The following is a 22734-nucleotide window of genomic DNA, read 5'->3' on the forward strand; positions in this document are numbered from 1 at the left end:
TAATATTGTACCTCAGCTGAGAGAGAGAGAGAGAGAGAGAGAGAGAGAGAGATTTTCATTTAGACTGTAAGAAGTGAAAGCTGTCACTAATCTCTGATGTGAGGATACTGTGTAACTGGATTTGTTTCCAGGCCTTGTGGAATGGACGCTCTCATTTAGAAGTGAGTGTTCCAGGAACCTATAAGAAACACATGTGTGGCCTGTGTGGCAACTTCAACAACTTCCCTCAGGATGACATGAGGCTTCGTAATGGACAAATCAGCAGATCAGAGGCAGCCTTTGGAAATGACTGGAAGGTAAAAGTTTAATGCATAGTAGGATTTCAAAAAAATTCTATGAATTAAATATATTACAGCATGTTATATATGTACTTTCATTTTTGCCTGTCTAAATGGCTTGAAATTTTCCATACTTTTTGCCGGACCACCTACTGGGCTGGTCTAGAAGAGGCTTTTTCGCTGACTGACTGAATGACTCCTAATGTTGAACTATGGCTGTTAGTTCAACAGCTGTTAGCCTACCCCGAATCACTGGGCACAAGGCAGGAACACACCCAGGAGGGGGCACCAGGCCTTCACAGGGTGATACACAACCACACATTCACACCTATATGCACTTTTGAGTCACCAATCCACCTACCAATGTGTGGTTTTTTAGACCGTGGCAGGAAACCGGAGCACCCGGAGGAAACCCACTAGGACACAGGGAGAACACTTCAAAGTCCTCACAGACAGTCACCTGGAGCGGGACTTGAACCCACAACCTCCAGGTCCCTGGAGCTGTGTGACTGTGACGCTACCTGCTGAACACCATGCCGTGTTATATATTATAAACTAAATTTGTGCTCTTTTTTTTCATTCCTGCATTTATTAGTCCTGCCCTCCATATTTTCTGTGCAACACAATCACATAATAAAAACCACATGTAAACAAAGACATTGATATGAAGCACCAAAGCTTCTCCAGAGCTTCCAATGACAAGGGTATGTATTTTGGGCGTTATTGTTTTTGAAATGCCAGAAAAACTTCTGTATCAATGGCTATATGGCTAATGGTGAACCGGCTAAACTAGGCTTGCCTACTTTCTCTTTGCTCTTGTTTTAATGTAAATCGTGTGAACCGTTTTAAGGTATCAAAACATGCCATTCACTCCACTGTCTATATTTTCCTTATATGGAATATATTCATCAGGCACGTAATCACAATTACATTTGAAGCCTTAAAACAAAAAAACAAATATGTGACTTTTTGTTTTTAAATAAATTAAGCTTAGCATAATTTGATGTTCTATATTTTAAAACAAAATTACTTAAATCACTTTAGCAGACCAATCATGTTATAGTAAGTACAGTATGAAAAGCAAACTATTTAGTTGTAAATAGTGTAATTGTGGTAAATAAGGCTTTGGGGGATAACCATGCTTGAATTACGGCTGTTTTGTGTGACACTCCTATGTGATAATCTGACCTATGCAGGTGGGCAGTGGGAACCATTCCAGTGGTCAGTGTTCTGATGTGAGGGACATAGACCCATGTAAGGAGGCTGGCTACTTTGCTCGTAAGACAGCTAATAGCCGCTGTGCTGTGCTGAAGTCTCCGGTGTTTGAGCAGTGTCATAAGGTGATTCCTCCTGAGATGTTCTATGCCTCCTGTGTGTATGATCTCTGTGCCTGCGGATCCAGCACCGATGAGTGTCTGTGTGACGCTCTGGAGGCATATGCGTCTGAGTGTCGTGAGGCTGGAGTCGTCCTCCGATGGAGATCACCTGCACTCTGTGGTGAGTTCTTTTATACACACTCACATTCAAGGACACAAACACACACACAAACATGAACATTTAATCTTGCATTGAATTAACTTGTATGTTTTCAGAACAATCTTGCTATGTTTATACTGATTTTTTCACTAAATATAATCTTATTCGAAGGTAGGTTAATTACTAACTAAAGCGAATATTCTTATCAAAGGGACAGATAGGCATCAAATCTAGGTTGGAGGCTAACTATTTGAAATAAACAGTGCCACTCAGCTGAACGACACCAATGTATCTACTTGAGTTGATTTAGAAAGATGATCCAGACCGGGACTCGCGGTGAGACACAAACAGTCGCATCCGCAGTGTTGTTGCAGTCCGGACCTCGCTGGGAGGTCTAGGCGGTTTCAGTGTTGTTAAGTTACCTTCCAGGTAGGAGGAACAGTTTGGAGTTTCCGACTCCAGATGTTCAGACGGCGCCGCTGTTCCGGCCAGGAGGGTAGACCAGATTCAGCAGGTAGCTGATAGGTGCCGTGTGACTTAATGCCGAGTGTCTGATCTGTGGACTAGTCATCAGACATGCCTGGACTTATTCTGGCCAAAAATAAAGCATTTAACATGCTTTAATTAGCCTTAGAGAAAGTGTTTTACTGGGCAATAAAGAAAAACAGGCAAACAAATAAGTTGCGTTTAATGTTAAGGACTTTACTCTCAGTATGGATAAATGGTTCAGCTTGAGTCTCGGAGTTGATCAGAGCGTCCTCTTCACCATTGACCTTTTCTAGCTCTTGCCTTTTCTATCTTTCTCTCTTGAGCTCTCTTTTTGTTTCCTTTATTTGTTTTTCAGAGCTCGTAAATGTGTTTTTTTTTATTAAATTTGGTATGCTGTTGAAAAATTTGGCTTAACAGGTTTCGCAGACATTACATTTTTACAAGGTTTGGAGGTCTGTTGGTTGAATTATGAATTTATTATATTTTATTTAATAAAATAGGTAATTTTTCAACATTATTGGAAATATTTTATTTTAATTCAGTTTTATTTGGCAGTTACACTTTTTTCATCCGAAAAATCTGCAGTTGCTCAATGTCATGTGGTACAGAAAATATGTTTTATGTTGTATTCCTTACAGTAAAGCTGTAAACTTTAGTTTGTATTTAAAAACTATTTAAACCTAGGTTATCTGTTTGACTGATTATTCAGTTGAGTTCAGACTTATTCTTGACATTTTCTTATTTTCTCGCCTGTATTTTTTCCCCTGTAGCTGTGGGCTGTCCAGTAGACCGTGGGTATGTATTTGATGAATGTGGACCACCTTGTCCTAAAACCTGCTTCAATAAGGATGTGCCACTGGGTGTGATCGAAGCACACTGCTTTAAGCCATGTGTCCCAGGCTGCCAGTGTCCAGCAGGGCTGGTAGAGCATGAAGCTCACTGCATTGTCCCAGATAAATGCCCCAAAATCATCTATGGCAACCCTTGAGGACTTAAATTTTTACATAAATAGTATTAGGTTTTTACCTGAAACCCATAGAAAATAAGGACTAGAAATAAACTGGATCTCACCAGGACACACGTGTTCACATTTTTCTGTCTTCCACCTGCACTATGTGGTTTTAAGTAAAAAATGATGTGGTTTACTTCAAAAATGGTGCTACTACAGATTACAATCTTAGTCATATGACTGGTCACTCACTGTTTTATATCAAAGTATTCAGCTGTTGATTTGTAAGAGTCAACCAAATGCATCAAAATTTTCAGCTTTCTGGAATGTAATTGTATGAGTGTTTGAGTGTATGATTTTTATGGATGTTGATGATAAATATAAGCAAGAGCTTTTTGTACTTTTTATACTTTTAATAATGAAAAGAAACAACTTGTTTAATTTTTATACGGGACACAGTAAATCTATGGGCATTTGTATTGCACTGGTAATAACTACAAACATTCACTGTATTTGTATCACTGTACTCGCTCTTGATTTTGCTCAAATTAAATAATATACCTGCTTGAGTAGCATTTGTATTGTAATTTTTGCAAATGTTTAACATGTGTCTCAGAGAAATAAGCATCATTAAAGGTCTCGTGGGAAAAAATAAATACAATTTTATTCATTGTTTACAAATCTTTAAAGTTTCAAAACACATCCTCTCTCCTGATAATCTAATCCCTTGTTTTGAATTCATTGTATTTATTATGTCACAAATACCAAGACATATGCATACATACACATTTCAGCCAGCACTGCTTTTTTAAATCAATGAGAGATTTAAAGAGCTTTCTAATTCAAAGTGGTCATAAAGTAAACAGCCTGTTAAATTCTACCGGATTAATAAAGCCTGGAAAATTGTAACGTGAGGAAAAATTAGGACTGTTTGGTAATGCAACATTAGAAGCTAAAATTATAGCACTGATGTGCTCCCTGGATTCTCTCCCAAACAAAAACATTCAGAACCTGTATGTTTGTTGTGTGCATTTTAATTATAATCTATTCATACTAATAGCTAAGTTGCATTGTCCAGCAATGTTACAAACAGCATTTTTTTGGTCATAATTTTACTGTCCTTTTATTTATTCAGGTTTCAGAGTTATTAATGTCTTTTTCTCTAAGACACACATGTTCCTCAAACTACATAAGTTACTAATTTCACAATGAATAAAAGACAGGTAGAATACTCGACTGATAAAGGTGTGCTCTGGAAGCAGTGAAAGTTCTACACCTTCATTTGTAACCTGAGCCTAGTGGGTTGCCTCGGCAACAGGTGCAGCTTTGTTGGTATCATCCATCATTCATCACGATGAGTCCTCTTGTCGAACAGGTGAGACATTGTCTGCTTTAGTGTTTCTAATATATGCTTTAGAAAGTAGTAGTATTGCACTCAGCATAGCCAGCAGTCACTGCAGTATATGTGTCTTTGACATTTGTCGTGTTTACAAATGGGGGACTGTGTACATTTGGTGTGCGAGTTTATGGGTGTTAATTTGGAAGAGGAGGTCAATGTGGAGAAAGTGTGTCTGCTCTACCAGAAAGTCTTCCACACCTCTGCCAACCTGGACGACACACAGAGAGCCATCTCACAGGTCAGAGAGGGAAGAAATTTACCCTGACAAACATGTATCAGAGTATTTCTTAAATACATAAAATGCATTTAAATATTGCAATTTTTTTAAGAAATCAGAATGTTATTACAACAATTTTCTCTCATATTTTTTCTCAAAATATTCTCTCATATTGTTGACATTATATTTATATTGTCACTGAGAGTTCCACCACTGGTGAAAACTTTTCATGTTTCTGAAATAATTGGCTTAAAATACTGACAGGTTTAATTAATTAAGTTTAAGTATATAATAGTTAAATAATTATTATTATCAAGTGTCCATTGTTGACAATTAAGGGAATCAGTGATGTTACCCCTTTACTAATGTGTTTAAATGACATATTATATAATATCCTTGAATAATAAGTCTACATTTGTACCTTGTGGCTCTGTGTTTTGTGCTAAGATCTGTGCTCAGAATGCAGGACTGCCGTGTTCAGGCAGAATGCTGCTGCACGTTTTGCTTCTAATGGAGAGAGAGAGAGAAAGCAGGGACAGGGTACGTTTCTTATATTGCCCCATTTATAATCATTCAATTATTGATTCAGCAAATTCAACTTGGATGAAGCCTTTTAATTTGTGGATTTCTCTTTCCTGAACTACTGAATGACTAAAAGTGATTTTGAAATCACCCTTCATCTCTACTGACTCTCAGATATTTCACCTAATTCTGTAATTCTAGCTCTGATTGTGTGCTGTTTTCCATAGCTGTACTGGGAACTGCAGATGTTGAAGTCAGGTAGAATCTGCTCTTCAGGTGAAAAGAAGTCACAGCCTCAACTCCATTCCTCTGGCTGTAAACAATACAGAGTAAGTCAAGGAGAATCCATTTGTCTATTTTAAACTCAGAAACGTATGTGGAGGTTTGGGAGGAGAACAACAACTGAACTGTTTAGATTCATATTAGCAAAATGTTTTTTTTTTATCAGCAAATGTTGCCAGTCCAAATCTCAATGATGTCATTGTTTTCAAAGGAATTCTATTCATCTCTGTCTGGATGGCAGGAAACAAAATATAAAGCTGTAAAAAGGGTTTTGTAGTTGGTTCGCAATAAAATTAATTTATGTCCGGACCCAGACCGGTGTTTGCCTTTTGAGTACCCTGAGCTGGTCGAGCTTCATTGATCTCAATTATTAATGAAGGGACGGCACACTGGGGCAACAGGTAGTGTCACTGACACACAGCTGCAGGATCCTAAGGCTGTGGGTTCACTTCCCCACTTCAGGTCACTCACTGTGAGGAGTTTTCTTTGGTTGCTCTGGTTTCTTTCCACAGTCCAGAAACACATGGTAGTAGTTAGATTGGCTATTCAAATGTATCCATATGTGTGAGTGTGTGAGTGTCTGCCCTGTGATGGACTAGCACCCCGTTAAAGGTGTGTTCCTGCTTTGTCTCCAATGATTCCAGGAGGGCACCGGGCCCACCCTCACCCTCAACAGGATGAAGCGGTTACAGAAACTAAATCAATGAGTCTTAAATGACAGTTCTTAACTTGAGCACTTACTTATGGGGCTGGCTTATGTTTATCACAAGGCCTGTGGGTAATTGGTTCATTTCCATCAATGAACCAATGGGTCTAACACACTGTTCACATTTGTAGTGCATTCATTCATTCATTCATTATCTGTAACCGCCTATCCAGTTCACGGTGGGTCCAGAGCCTACCTGGAATCATTGGGCACAAGGCGGGAATACACCCTGGAGGGGGCGCCAGTCCTTCGCAGGGCAACACACACACACACTCACATATCCACTCACACTCACACCTATGGACACTTTTGAATCGCCAATCCACCCACCAATGTGTGTTTTTGGACTATGGGAGGAAACCAGAGCACCCGGAGGAAACCTACGCAGACACGGGGAGAACACACCAAACTCCTTACAGACAGTCACCCGGAGTGGGAATCAAACCCACAACCTCCAGGTCCGTGGAGCTGTGTGACTGCGACACTATAATATATAATATACAAGTTTCACTTTTTGAATGGCATTACTAAAATAAATAAACATTTTCATGATATTCTAATTTTATGACCAGCACCTGTATGTTGACTGTATATTTTGAACTATACATTATCCACAGTCCAGTTCTGTGCAGAATTGCTGTGTGTGTGCATGTATTAAGTGCTTGCACATTTCAAAGAGTAGCAGATGGACAGATGTAATTGGGGTCCTACTAAGAGTCCCTGTTTGGTAAATTTATATGTAGACAGTCAGCTTAGACACGGATATGTGCACATCAAAAACATGAGTATTGTATTGTCATTCAGCATTAGCTGAATATTTTAATCTATAATATTGTACTCTTTTAGATGCAAGACCTAAAACATTGGAGTATGAGGAGTCTTTTGGAAAAAGTCAGGAAACTTTCCATGAAGTATACCATACTCACAAGCACACATACCCATACCCTCAGTCATTTGTGTAAATGCTTGTCATTGTACAGAGAGGATTCTTGCTGAACTGTCTGACTGTCTCTTCCCAGGCTTAATCTTGATGGTGTATGGAGTGTCCTGCCATCTCTGTCTCATGGTCAAATTGCTGCTCCATTTCTTGGCTGGATTAATCCCACTATTTCAGATATTCTTCTTCTACTGCAATATAAATATGACATCATCAGGGAGCAACTTTATAGGGAAATGCTGCAGGATGAATTTGGTGAGGGCTGTATTCTCAGACTAAATATAACACATTTGATTTCGATGAGGGAGGCACAGTAGTGCAGCAGGTAGTGTCACAAACACTGAAGTGTTTGTTGTGTTTAGCCCATGCCTGTGTGTGTTTCTCTCTGAGTGCTCTGTTGTGTGATGCCTTGTGATGAACTGGTGCCCGGGCCAAAGTGTGTGGCCTTACTCTCAATAGCCTTCAGATTAGTTGCTTATTCCAGAGCAGAGACACTACGAACACAACTCCAGGTATCTCAAAGTGAGTCTAATCATAATAGTGGGCTGAATGGAGTTCTCACTACACTCACTCGCACCATCAAACCTCAGGAAGGACAGATAGTGAGAATTCCCCCATATAACTATTCAGTGCATCCTTATTCTGCAACATGTTGCATAACATTTGAGGCAGGGTGGCAGAATCCAAGTGCAGATTATATTTATTGGGGGCTAGCAGACACTCATGGTCATAGCAGGCTGGTCAGTACATATACATATATCGTCCAGAAACAATGCAGAAAGTCATCAACCGAGAAATAAGGTAACATCAAGACAAGGCTTAAAACCCAAGTAAGATACATATAGACTTAGTAAACCAGGGCGAAAACAGAAAGACATGTAAGTGTGAGTTAATGAGTCATAAAGGGGTGTATTTTTCTATTAATTTCACTTTTCTTTTTTATGTTTTTATATTATGTATTTTCTTTTAACCCAATCATAGCATTTTAGAGATTTTGACAATAACTAGTCTATATACAGTGCTATAACAAACATCATGCAATTGCAGTGTAGTGCAAGTCCTGCTTATGTGTGTTTCTGTTTGATGTAACTTCAGGTGTTGTGTGGTGGGAGTCACTGACATCACAGGAACAGGTGGACTGTGTTTGGAATCTGGGAGACGCAGCCGAGCAAGCTTTCAAACAAATGGACTTGATTCGTTTATGTGAACTGCCTGGTGCACTCCGCTGTTACAGGTAAAGTACAGCATACGACAGCATTTAAGTTTTTGAGCAAATTTTTCGATATCTGTAGTAGAAACAAATTATGCTTAAACTCTCATTCTGTTTCATGTGGTTAAAATTGTGCCATGTATTCGTACACCTCATTTGTCATGAATTGATATTATTTGGTTGGAGGATCATTTTCAGTATACTTTTGACTGCAGTGTATTAGTTTACTAAGGTTTGTACACACAGCTGTATCACTGCTAGGGTAATTTTGGGCCAACAACCAGAAATATGAAGCCAATAATCAGACTGGCCATTAATGATAACCTATAATTAAAATGTTCAGCAGTCTCTTGTGCATCAGCAAGGCAGAGTTACACAGTAGTGGTTTCTCAAAAATAATTTATTTAAATCAACATTGATCACTCATCACCATAGTACAATTATCAAAACCTCATAGACTAGGTTAACACGTGAAACCCCTCTTATGAGTCTTAATAACAATAATATGAAAGCGCTATAGGGTATGTTTGACTAAATATAATCTTATTCTAAACTAGGTTAATTAATAACCGAAGTGTAACTTCTTATCAAAGGGACAGATAGGCATCAAATCTGAAAATAGGTTGGAGGCTTACTATTTGAAGTAAACGGTCTCACTCAGCCGAAAGACACCGCTGTATCTGCTTTAGTTGAAAAAGATGATCCAGACCAGGACTCGTGGTGAGACACAAACAGTGGCGCCCGTGGTTTTGTTGCAGGCTGGATGTCACCGGGAGGTCTAGGCTGACGTGTCCACTGTGTTGTTGAGGTGCCTTCCGAGTAGATAGTTCCTGATTCCCTTAACAGGGCCATCTGCTGATCTCCCCAGAGATTGGGCCTGACATTAAGGATGATGGGGCAACTCCTTTAGATGAATTATGGAATTATCCTGGACCATTTTTCAAGAGCTGGTGTTTTGAAGAATGTGGAATGATAGCAGAGTTTGTGGGGGTTTTAGTTTACGAGGGCCATAAACTAAGGTCCGAGGCCAGAGGGGATCTCCAGCTCCCTGTTTATATCTTCCCAAACTGGTGACTATGGAATCTGTGTGAGGTTAGCGAAAGAGGGAATTTCAGATCCTCTCTCACCCTTTGTGAGTTGAGTTAATCCAGGATCATGACGTAATCTGCATATCAAGTCCTTACATTACTACTTAATGAATGAAGATAAAGATAGAACATGTGCTTGCACTTAACAGTAATTTTAACTTACAGGAGCGGTGGTCCAGTTTTCTTACGGGCCTGTGGTGAGGGTTTTAAACCAAGGGATGAGGCATGGTCCTCTAAACCAAAGGAACAAGCCTGGTCAGCTGCAGTCTTCCTTTCAGAGTTGGAGTCTCACTACCAGCAGGAAAGAGATTCTCTCACAGTGCTCATCAACAGGTCACTCACCAGTTATTTTCATATGTAATTCTTTTAAATATGTGAAATGATTAAATTTACTAAAAAGCTTACTATTAGTAATTTTAATGTAATTCATGAGATTAAATTAAAATTCAAGGCAGCACAGATGGCGCAACAGGTAGTGTTGCTGTCACACAGCTCCAGGGTCCTGGGGTTATGGGTTCGAGTCCTGCTCTGTGTGACAGTGTGAGGGGTGTTTGGTGTGTTTTCCCTGTGTCCTTGTGGGTTTCCTCTGGGTGCTCCAGTTTCCTCACGTATTCCAAAAAACACATGTTGATAGGTAGAAGAGTGTCCCACGCCCCCTCCAGGGTGTGTTTCCTCCTTGCGTCCAGTGATTCCGGGTAGGCTCCAGACCCACTGCAACCCTGAACTGGATAAGCGGTTACAGACAATGAATGAATTAAATTTACATTTTTGGTTGATGTGTTAATTTATACAAAACCTTGAACTACAAATTTCTTGTACATTTTCTACTCTTACTTATACAGTATGTACCATGGAATGATTTTGAATTTATGTAATATTGAAAGTCAGGAATTAATACATTTTGGACACCTGTAATTTATAGGATGTATTCATTTCTTTATGTGTCTTTGTGGTGTTTTCTACAACTGCAGAGCAGATAGAGTGGTCCTGAGGGACATATATCTGAGTGTGTGTGTTGCAGTCAGGAGGGCAGAGAGAGAAACTCACTCTCATACAGCATTGTTGGCTTCCAGGCAATTCTGGGACAAGTGGTGAGTGAGTTAAACACAAATTTATGAACACATACTTACATAAGGTATAAGAAATCCTTGTGTATCCTCTGAACCAAATTGACAACAGAATCAACTAACTTTATTTTGAATTACAATGAAAGGGCTTATTCTATTTATAACTCACTCAAGGACGTCTGGAACGCTGAAATCACTGGCACTGACTGAAATTTTGGAGTAGCTTGACCAATGTATTTCTGTAAGATATTTTCTGTCAAAAATCTGAATGAATGAATACAATATGTTAAACATGTTTTATGTGGTTTAAATGTCAGTATTTAAGCTAAATAACACAAAAAGATTCAAAAGCTTATGAGCACCAGTGCTTCCTAAAAATCCAATAGGAGTGCAAACAGAATTTCGGATTATTACAGCAGGTTTTGTTTGTTTGGTTGGTTAGTTGTTTGTTTGTTTGTTTTGTTTTTAGCACCTAGCTCTATTAATCTCACATCACCAAATCCCCATTTTCCACTTTATCCTAGTTATAAATGACTGATATGAAAAATAATGAGTTTAATATATATTAAGTGTTTGTTATTCCATTATGCCGCAAAGTGCATACAAATTGCCTCAACGGTATCCCCATTTTTGTCTTCTCTTCTCTAGGCCATATGTCAGAGGGTCAATGAATCAAGAACTACTTAAGTTTTGGCTTCAGGAAAAGCCAGATCCCACCAAGAGATTCACACAGGACTGGAGAGTAGCAGGATGTACACAACAGGTTTGTAGACAATCTGCGTGATAAACACATACACATAGGCAAGTAACAACTAAACACTTATATTCATAGTGTTATTGATTCTCATGCTTTTCATTACCCAGCAAGCTGTGCTGCAGTGTTTGGTGCTGTGTCAGGAGCAGGAGAGAAGGAGTTTGCTGGAAATTCTGCACACACTCTCTCTAAACGAGCTGCAGGAATCGAGTCACACGCTGCCACACAATGCGTCCAGTGAGTCAGCAATACAACCCACACACACATCATCAGAACTGCTGCTCTGAGAGGAAGTGTGAGATTGTTATGTTAAGGGATTTCTGCTTAATTAAATGGATTGACAAGGAATTCTTCATTATGCAGAGAATTAATTACAGTAGTGGATAGGACCCTGATGTTTAATACACATATATTTTGTTATACAGAAAGTGTTGTGTTTCAGATGCTGCTTCTCTGAGACAGAGTTGTGTGATGAATCTGAGAAAGATGAAAGCATCTCTACATGAAGTCTCCTGGTCTGACTGCGCCATTCAGCTCCTAACTCAGCTTACATTGGCTCATGATGAAGAGGCCTGGACCTTACTGTACTCTCTTCCATTCACGGAATCCAGTGGTGTTAAACCCATGCTGCATAAATACGTGAATGAGCTTCATTCCCCAAAACTGCACAACCTGTATGAACTGCTCCAGACACCAGCCTCCAGAGTCATGCAGACAAATACCGTCGCTTTAACGGTGAGACACATCCAAAGAGTAGAGCCATTTACACTCAAAATCAAATATTACTTTTTCATTTTTAAATGACCAGACTTTGCCAGCAGCTTCAAAGCCTTATTTACAGTGTTCTATAACACAATAGCCAGTTTGCAATGATTTCCATTTAGGTACTGATTAATAGGATGTAATATTATAGCAAGAAATAAGATTAGAGAATTTTAACATTAAAGCTGTCCCTGTTAGTAGAGTCATATTACAAAAGTATGGAATCTAATCCTAGACCAGCAGACCTTCTCTGTAATGTTTTAAAAATATGGGCCATTTTATTTATACACAACAATTCATATAATTTATGTCCATTTAAAAACATATATGTCCCAAAACAGTAATTTTACAGTAGAAGGAAAAACCTTTTCCAATGGTCAAATACATTTCAATTTTATCTATGTAATCTGTGTGTGGGCGGCATGGTGGTGCAGCAGGTAGGTGTCACAGTCACACAGCTCCAGGGGCCTGGAGGGTGTGGGTTCGATTCCCGCTCCGGGTGACTGTCTCTGAGGAGTTAGGTGTGCTCTCCCCGTGTCTGTGTGGGTTTCTTCCGGGTGCCCCAGTTTCCTCCCACAGTCCAAAACCACACGTCGGTAGGTGGATTGGCGACTCAAAAGTGTCCGTAGGTGTGAGTGAATGTGTGAGTGTGTGTGTTGCCCTGTGAAGGACTGGCGCCCCGTCCAGGGTGTATTCCCGCCTTGCACCCAATGATTCCAGGTAGTCTCTGGACCCACCGCGACTGTGAACCTGATAAGCGCTTACAGATAATGAATGAATGAATTAATAATCTGTGTGTGTGTGTGTGTGTTTCCTGGTAGGATGGTGAGAGGACTGAGCAGAGACAACGGGATCCATCTCCATCAGAGAGTGAGGCACCAGCACTCTGTAGTGGTAAACACCCAACATTGCACAAACCTATTAATTCATCTCTAAAACTCAGCATGTTAATTTCATAGTAGTTTCCGCATTATGACATATACATTTCTTGGCAAAACTTGGCAATAAATAAATAAATAAATAAACAAAACAAACAAAAAGGTGCCTCTGCTTAAATAATCATATCATTGTTGATTTTGTATGTGACAATAAATGTATATATTCTACACTTTATACACATTTATGTACAGGTACTCTTTCTTTGCTGAATTTATGAAAAAATTTAATTTATATCTATTCTACTGACCACAACATAATTCATTATTTTCACAGCGTCTTTTTTATTTATGACTAAGTTTATTTATGAATAAGTTTACGGGAATGAATTTATTCAGAGGTTATTGCATTAGATTTTTTTCTGTATGTTATTGTGTTTGTAGGATGTGGCGTGGTCCTTGTCCCTGAGGATGCTCCATATTTAGAGATCCTGGGTCCCAAACAACAGAAAGATGAAGAGAGCACAGAGGAAGAGGGAAGAGAAAAGGAAAGGAGAGATGGAGCAGACAGGAGGACAGAGGCAAATGAAAATGAAACTAGAGAGAACGCAAGAGAGTGGACAGAGATAAGAATAGAGGAGAGGAGGGAGGGGGCAGAAGAGAGGAGAGGGTTAAGGATAGATGAGGAGAGGGAAGAAGCAGGAGAACAGAATAAGTTAAGAATGGTGGAGGAGAGAAAAGAAGCAGAGGAGAGCACTGAAGTGGATAAGGAGGAGGTGAGTGAAGGAGCAGAAACAAGGGAGGCTGATATGTTTCTGGAGAAACAGGGCTCACTGATTACTTTGGCCTGGAGCATACCAACTGATTCTATGACCAAAGACCAGGTATGTACACAAACAACCACACACACACACACACACACACATGCACAAATATGGTAATAAATAATAGCATCACTTGACATTTCCGCACTTTAACATTTTAATTATCAATAAACATTAAGGTATTTTGTAAAATGTTTAAAAAGGGAAAAGCATTTTAGCACAACATCATACTGATGATAGACTTTTCATGTTGAGAATTCCAGAAGGTTTTCCAACCAAACCAAAGTTAGTTTATTGTGTAGTTTACTGTACACTGGATGATGTTGTTTACAGTCTTGAAATAATTGGTATATGTCTGTTTTTATTATATATACACAGTTCTTCAGAGTGATATAATTATGCGCAGTATCCACAATATATGAGTTAAGATAATTATGATAACAGTAATATATTGCTATATTGCCTGCCCATACTAAAATATATTGTATATTGTAATTAGATATGAACCTATACATTGTTATCTGCTGTAATTAGACCAAGTACTTTCTTAATTACAGGAAATGAGCGCATCTCTAGCAGAAAAAGATGCATCGGAGATATCTAGAAATTCCCCAACTCAAATCAGCACACAACAGGTCCATGCAGAATGTTTAATAAGCCATAATGAAGAGCAGAGCCACATAAACCCTGAGGACAGAGACTTTGCTCAATTACAGTCCCAGGAACAAAAGCACAGTGAACATCCTGGACACTCACTGACTACAAAGGAACATGCATTCTTCCAGACTCCACAGGACCCTGCTTCCAGCACGGTTAGAACCTCTCTTTCTTTTACTCCATTCACTTACACAGTCCATCACCAACAATTGTTCAAAAATCCATATCGTCAGTATGTTAAAATGAACAACCAGTTAGGCTGCAGATGTATTTACATAAATAATTGTGTCCAGTGATTCCATGTAGGCTCCGGACCCACAGTGACCCTGGACTGGATGAGTGGTTACAGATGGTACAGATGAATGATTGAATGAATGAGTGAATAAGAGAAACCTAGAACAAGTTCAGAATTATTAACTGAACAGAATATTTTTGTGCTCTGTGTAGAAACTGATATGACCAGCTGAACTGTTGTGTTTTAACTGCATTAGAAACTGTGTATAACACTGATTTTTTATCTTCTTTTCCTTTAATTAGGATGCTGAGTGTGAGGGCAGTGGAGTAGATGGACACAACACACACTACTCAGCTTCAGAATGGAACCCGGAGAACACACACTGCACTCCTCAAACACACACACCTGAAAAAGCAGAAACAGAGGCTTTTAGTGAAACGCAGGAACGTGAGAGCGAGGATGCGTGTGAAGAAGTGTGTGTGGATGTGTGTGAAGAGCAGCAGCTGCAGCGTGAGGCCACCATGCGCAGCCTTGTCCACATCCAGAGAAGAGCAGAGAGGCGGTGGCAGAGAGACAGAGACAGACAACTACTCAGAGTGAGAAAATATATTGTACTCTTACTGTTAAACAGCTTAAACTTAATTTTTACAGTAAGTTTGCTCCTGCTTGTTAAAAATGACTGAACATAAGGTTTTGAAAAATTAAAATATTAGGGGCATAGAAGTATTAAAAAAAAACATGTTCTTTCCTCCCTCTTGGCTGGACATAGGTTCAAGAGAGACTGGCCATCGTCCAGAACAGGAAATCAGATGAGGATTTGCTGGGCCTGACACAAGAGGATGCATTCAGACATTTAACCACCTCCCTACAGCAGGTACACACACTCACACATGCATATAAAAACACAACTGAGTCATAATTCAGCACTCAAATACAACATTGTACAACACTAACACTAGGAGGACGAAGAGCACCAGAAGATCTTGGTCAGAGAGAAGCTGCAGCAGCTGCGGCGAGAGCGTTCTTATATCCTGCAGTCAAGGAGAGAACGGTAATCCACAGCACTTCATCCATCAGACATTCACATACATGAGTGTACAAGAGTATTCTGAGAAACACTCACATGGTAAAATGTTTGTAGACATCCCTATTCATTTGTGAAGTCATGCTTTTTAAGATGCCCCCATTGTGGGCAGTTATTCATTTGTACGTATGCAGTTTGTATAGTATCCAGGGAAAAAGCTCTGGAGTGATGGAGCAAATTTTGGAGAAATCTTATTTGCAGTTAAATTTTAAAAATGTCAAAAATAGAGATAGACTACATCTATTTGTATGAGCATCACAGACTGTATATTTAAAAATAAATATCATTAGAATAAATACAATGTAAGAATGCATTGTGATTTTTATTTCAAGAGTTTACATATAAACAAACCTATATGAAGTTACCATGCAACACACTGTTTTATTCAATATATTTTTAAATAAATTATTCTTGTTCAATTTTATTGTATTTATGACATCATACTTGTTAGCTGGCAAATGCACATTGGGACCTGTAGTACCTGTAGGTGGGATCTTTATCAGTCTATTTAATTTATGTTTATGCCTGCAGGAATACTGCTGGATTTAAGGAACTGCTTGCCCCCACAGCTCAACACATGACTAATACAGAAGATGGTCTCTAACACATGCAGACAAGACACATACAAGGTCATTCTTATAAACATTTATAGTCATTGTAGCATTTTATGTTTATGAGCAAAATTCACCCTTTATGCACTAACATTCGCTGTCGTTTGCAATAGTGGCTGCAGTGATTCTTGCCATTGGCTTTTGCAGTACACAACCCTGTATATTAAATAGATGCATTATTATGAATCATCAGACAAAATGGATTGTTTCAGACCTGCAGCCAAATTGTTAATATAAAGTAGCACATAGAAATATCACAATTTGGACAGGAAATGATGCAGTGCAGAAGAATAATAGACAGGCATGTTTAGACACAGTTGAATGTTTTATTGAACTTCAAGACACTTCCACAGCTGTAACGTCATACTCATTCAGACACAATGCAGTCTCTTCATCACAAATGTGTGTGTGTGCGTATGTGTGTACACATGTCTGTGCGTGTATGGCAATCATAACTTAAATCCTATACACAAAGTCAGTTCTCCCCCAAGTTCAAGTTTAAATATTCAAGTGAGAATGTATACAGTATGTAAGTCTACAATGACAATGCAACTCAAAATGAAATAAAAAGACCCTCGCCTCTTTTCCTCTAGTACTTTTTTTTGTAATCAATTTAAAATTAGTGAACTGATGCTGCTGCAAGTTTTATGTTCTACTTTATCGTCCAGTTTTAGCGGATGTGAATGGGTTGTGTTCACCATACAGTGCGATCAATGATTTGGGGGTTTAAGAGCTTGTCCAACTGAAATGGAATCCAAAGTTTTCCCAGGAGAAACACTGTAAAGATTTGTGGAACATTACTGGTGGGCGCACTGCACCCCTGGTCCATGTGGACCACCTTCCTCATCTGAGCTGTCATTATAGGCCTCGCGTCTGTGACCACCAGATGACCCCTGACTCATATCAAACTCCTGAAGGTCAACTTCTTCAGAGTCAGCTGAGATTACAGGAACCTCTTCACGGGATGGCAACAAATCTTCCAACTCCTAGACCATATGCAAATATACAATTTTACACAAACGAACATATACAATATTAATATTTAATAAATGTTACTGTATCTAGTCATTTCATTTAATAATTATCATGTCTACTGTTTAATTTGTGATCATTTGTGTAACATTTAGTCCTGTTTAACTAGATGTACTCTGGCATGGAATATGAAATGTAGAAAGCATCATTCAGTGTGATAGCAGTGTATGCTTTTGGTTTGTTCAGACTCAGACCACAGAAAAATGCAATTCTGTATCCTGATACTTGTATTTAGGAATAAAATATTGTGGTTTTATAATCTTATTAAACCACTCACCCCTAGCATTGACTATTATGAGATATCAAAAGTTTATTGCAAAAGAACAATTGAATAGTTACCGTTAGTTTCTCCGTGCTGATCCAGCCATTATCAGGAAACCGCACATCAAACTTGATATAAAGATCACCTTTTTCAAACGGGTTTCTGTATTGGGGCATTCCTTCACCACGAACAACTCTGATAGAACCTAAAACAGCACATTCATTTTCATTAAAAAAAAAAAAAAAAAAAAAGAATTTGATGCACAGTACCTCATACAATTGGAAACAAATGTTTAAAGTACAGTCTTTGAGCAATATTCTGTTTTGTGTTATTTAGTAGTTAAGGCCCTATCATGTTTTAAACAAGCAGTGATTTAATAAAACTAGCATGTACCGTTCACACACAGTACACAACTACACACCTGGCTCTATGACCTTGCCGGCAGGGTATTTAATCAGGAGGTGTCTGCCATCTAGGTGTGTGAGAGTGAGCTGGAACCCGCAGAGTGCCTCCACTAGGCCAATCGTCTGGCATATATGCAGGTCATTACCATCACGGCGGAACTCCTACAGACAACACAGGGAGGGAAAAAATAGAATGAGTTAAAGAGGCTGTTCTATGTATTATTATAAGTTTTAGATGACAGTTCAGCTATGGAAACCAGATATCTCACACCGATAATTAAATAAATAAAGTTAATTATCTTTGGGAGAATTAACCTCATGTTCTTTTTCCTGCAGCACCAGTATAATGTCACCAGGCTCGGTGTTGGGTGACTGGTCTGCTTCTCCACTGAATGTGATCTTCTGTCCATGTTTCATTCCCTTATCCACATGAACTTCCAAAACCTTCATCTCCTTACACACCTTGCGGCCCTCGCACTGTTTGCAGCGGTCCCTCTCACTGATCACCTCTCCTGTACACAAATTGTATAACCCCAACTTTAATTCGAAATGTAATTATTGCATCATGTCCTTTATCAAAACACGAGGCATATCTGAAACATTAATAAATGATTATTTTTAAATATGGCACTCACCCTCTCCATTGCAGTCACTACACACTGTCTGCATTTGTTGGACCATGCCAGGAGCCAGCTGTCTAATCATGATCCGCATGCCCCTCCCTCTGCATGTGGCACACTTCTGCACTGCCCCAGTCTTACCACCCTGACTGAAAGAAAAGATTCAGACACTGTGACACAGACATAGTGGGAAAACAAGATTTCTATAAAACAGACATACAAGTAATCAACCAGGCTTATTGTGGTAGACGGAGCTCATCATCCATCAAGCAGTGATTCTTTATTAAGTTTAGTATTCACCCGCTCCAACACATCCAGTCCAACTCAGGGATCATGCTTTATCTTGTTAATTAGCTGAAGACAAAGTGGGTTTGCTGCTATGACAGAAAAAACAGATGACATCACTCACCCATTGCAGGAACTACACAGGACATTCTTGCTGAGCTGTAGTTTGGTAGTTTTGCCATTGTAAAGATCTTCTAAAGACACCCTGTTAGAAATAATTTAATTAGAAATTTAATTCCTGCTTTACTTTTTCATTTGTCTCCTGACGCTTCTACACTCCAGTCAACTAAACAAACTCTGTAGTACAGCATGCAGTAACTCACTTCAGTGGATGCACCATATCTTCTCCCCTCCGCCGGCCCCCATTTCGGCTTCTGCTGCTTTGACCGCCCATGAAGCCAAACAGACCTCCACCGAAGATGTGTGAGAAGATGTCCTCCATTCCTGCTCCTCCACCTCCACCCTCACGCAAGCCTTGCTCTCCATAGCGATCGTACAAATCCTTCTTCTCTGGATTAGTTAGCACTTCATATGCAAAACTGATTTCCTTAAACTTAAACAAACACAAAATCTTTTAACTACAATGCATTGTTATATATGTCACTTAAATTAGTCCCACATGTCAGGATAATATCTTACCTTGTCTCCTGCATTGGGATTCTTATCAGGGTGGTATTCTTTTGCCAACTTGCGATAAGCCTGTAATAAAATTGAATGCATCATAACATTAATTACTCATTTTAGCAGCAAACCTAGTGATCTAGCTAATGCATTACTCATTGTTACGTTTTTTTTTTAAACCAAAGCTTAGGAACACAGGTAGGTCACATTGGTTTAAACCAGCTTTTTGCAAGTTAATACACGGTGATATATTTTTTCATAAAATATTAATTTGTTTCATATCAGAATGTCAGCACAGATATGGCAGACTTATGACAACAACAGTAAATCACTAAGTACAAGTACTTAGCAATGACATCAAGACATATTTAATTCAGTATTAAGTAATGAAGTGTAGGATCAAAATTTTTATATATTTCCAGAGGATTAATTAACAGAGCAAGGTTTCTGAGGTTTTACAGATGAATAAACCAGAGCAGCTAAAAATAAACATTCACTTTAACTAGTTATGCCACCAGTCATACATTCTAATAAACCATCTCTTACAAACAAAGATTAAGACTTGTAACAAGAATTATATTATCTGACCTAGTACATAACAAATAAACACACTATTTATATATAAGAGTTGGAATAGTAAAGGACCAATAAGGAAAAATGCGTTTCCACATTTTACATTTAAAAGATTCCAAACATGACAATTAGGCCTACTTCACACTCTTATGGGAATCGGGATGTAAACATTGTCTGTTTTGAATTCTCTGTTTCTGCGATGACTCAAAAACCTACATATTTATGTGTCTACCTTATTAGCCAACAACGCATAAGATTTGCCCGTCCATGCTGAAGTTATAAAGGGTGTTTCAGTCGAGACGGAATTTAAAAATGAGGCCCATGCGATGGCAGCCAATGAGAAGATGTGCTATTTACATACATCCGCCTCCCTGGCAACACAGGGGAAAATGTTGAATACCAAAGAATAAAGAGAGGTTAGAAAAATGCTGGTTAAGACCCGGTCATGGACAAATCCATGTTGTTATTTTTGTACAAAGAACCACACCAATGTTAGTAACGTTGGTGTCCGCCACACGGGGGCTTAAATAAATAGAATACAAACAAATATAGCAATGAGTCATGTTACTGTGTTTCACCGGTAAAAATGATTTTTGTACTAATTCATGACCAAAGCTAGCGTTGCCATTAGCTGCTATGGGCTAATTGTTAGCAGAAAGCAGCTTTAAGAAAGTGTGTCCTCTTTCTGAGAGATGCTCTCAGGGTTAGCCGTTCTCACAGCATCTTTTGTCAGGACTGAGAGCCTGTGGAGGATTTTAAGCGATATCTTTTACAAAAAAATACGTTCAGCAAAACAAAAAGGGGCGCGTAGATTTACCACAGCGAGTTTTTAAACACAGGGAAATATCTTCCAAATGTAAAAGGCCTTAGCAACCGAGCGGCTAGTTAGCGTTTCAGGTAAATACGCTAGCGAAGCCGGGTGATCGTTATGTTAGCTCCATAGCTACCGACACCAACACCTCAAGCAAAACCTGGTAGCGTTACCGAATCGGATTAATCGGGCAGGAGATGTGCCGTACCTTCTTTAGCTCGTTCTCCGTGGCCGAAGGAGACACGCCGAGGATGTCGTATAGTTTTGTATCCGCGACGTTCGCCATGGCACCGGAGCTGAGGAAGGAGTGCTGGGGCAGAAGAACGATTTTCTGTGTGTGTGTTAGAGAGAGAGAGGGGGGGGGGGTGAAGGAAAGGCTCGATCTCAAATTGCTCCTTACTCCCTACATTGTATTGAGAAACATTGTCTTCTACACCCATATAATACATACATTCAAGCAGCTAGCACAGCTTATGACTGAATATGGAACATAATGTGTATTACTGTATCAGTATTAATTTTGTTCCTATTGTTACAGTGTCATATTTGTTGTTGTTTGTTGTTGTTTGTCGTATTATATTACTTTAGTATATGATTTTAATTGTCTTAGTCATGAGACTGACAATGTTTTAGAATTGTTTTGTGTGAAACACACTGACCATATAATATTGAACATTCTATAAATGTATAAGAATGTAGAAGACACTAATTGTGTACCTAGAGAAATACAAAAGGAGTAGGGAGCCATTTGTGATTGAGAGAGAGAGAGAGAGAGAGAGAGAGAAAAGCCGGTTGGAGACGTCATACGCAATGCGTCACTCCACCGCAGCTCAGCACAGAAGCGTGTCCTTGAGCCGCCTCTCAGTGCAGCAGCTGAAACATTTGGAGGGGAATTTCACCGAATTTCTCAACTTTCTGCGGGAGTCAATTATTAATATATTAACAAATAAATGATATGTGTAAATACAGAGTAAAAACATCTCAGTGGTGGCGGTGGAATTAAATGTTATTAAAATAAATAAGCTGCTCTAAAACAAATGTTTACAGTATATTTATATAATGGGACAATTTACCAGAAACGTACATTACTGTCCTGGATAATATCACATTTAATGAAACTTGTATAATCCAATGACTACATCTTTCAAAATGATTGAATTCCATAAATTGTTCTATAAAGGAGTATGTAATTCGTAAGGTAATCAAATTTAATTATTATTATTTGAAACAACTTTGAACACCTGTTCCCAGCCAAATTTAAGCTACAACTTTAATAGTTTGGTATGGAAAAACAACACCATAAGTTGTTATCATTCACATACATTGATCAAAACACGAAGTTATGAATAGATTATATAAATAACTAATATTTTAAAAGTGTCCCCAGGGTTTGTCAGTTCCTGTCACATTTACATAAAACACTAAGTAAAATATGTGGAGTGTGCCTGGTTATTACTTAAAGGTGGTGATATTATTTGACCAGTGGGAATGTATAAGTTGAGTTTTCTCATTGAATTGTATGATTTTAAGCCTTTTTTTAAATTTTTTATTTATTTGTTTGTTTGTTTTTATAGGGATGAGCTAATGGGTCAGGCCCTGTCACACAAATATATCTCAGAAAATAATAAAATTGCTTTAAGTCCAAAACATGTGTAAAAAGGTTTTTGATATTCTTTGCTAACATGTTAACTAGCTGAATAAAAG

General features: G+C 38.8%; 3 protein-coding genes across 3 annotated transcripts in view; 2 read left to right on the forward strand and 1 right to left on the reverse strand.

Annotated features, from left to right (window-relative positions):
- kcp (kielin cysteine rich BMP regulator) overlaps positions 1–3832 on the forward strand; it is a 48242-nt gene extending 44410 nt beyond the window's left edge. Inside the window, exons 47-49 of the mRNA XM_066685476.1 lie at positions 132–296; positions 1475–1775; positions 3014–3832. Of these exons, the coding sequence (XP_066541573.1) occupies positions 132–296; positions 1475–1775; positions 3014–3231 (684 nt within the window). The 3' untranslated portion in view covers positions 3232–3832. The remainder of the gene's footprint in view (positions 1–131; positions 297–1474; positions 1776–3013) is intronic.
- Positions 3833–13716: 9884 nt separating this feature from the next.
- LOC136709492 (inner centromere protein) lies at positions 13717–16584 on the forward strand. The gene is made up of 6 exons (XM_066684765.1): positions 13717–13895; positions 14393–14647; positions 15030–15323; positions 15497–15601; positions 15687–15778; positions 16343–16584. The coding sequence occupies exons 1-6, from the start codon at positions 13734–13736 to the stop codon at positions 16413–16415; spliced, it is 981 nt and encodes a 326-aa protein (XP_066540862.1). The 5' UTR covers positions 13717–13733; the 3' UTR covers positions 16416–16584.
- On the reverse strand, positions 16584–21396 carry dnaja2b (DnaJ heat shock protein family (Hsp40) member A2b). Its single transcript, XM_066684764.1, has 9 exons — positions 21239–21396; positions 19665–19724; positions 19349–19578; positions 19150–19230; positions 18756–18889; positions 18436–18632; positions 18138–18282; positions 17794–17921; positions 16584–17408 (listed from the first exon to the last, which is right to left on the reverse strand). The coding sequence occupies exons 1-9, from the start codon at positions 21314–21316 to the stop codon at positions 17220–17222; spliced, it is 1242 nt and encodes a 413-aa protein (XP_066540861.1). The 5' UTR covers positions 21317–21396; the 3' UTR covers positions 16584–17219.
- Positions 21397–22734: the final 1338 nt, after the last annotated feature.

The sequence above is a fragment of the Hoplias malabaricus genome, chromosome 11 (assembly GCF_029633855.1).
Source record: "Hoplias malabaricus isolate fHopMal1 chromosome 11, fHopMal1.hap1, whole genome shotgun sequence".
NCBI classification, from domain to species: domain Eukaryota; kingdom Metazoa; phylum Chordata; class Actinopteri; order Characiformes; family Erythrinidae; genus Hoplias; species Hoplias malabaricus.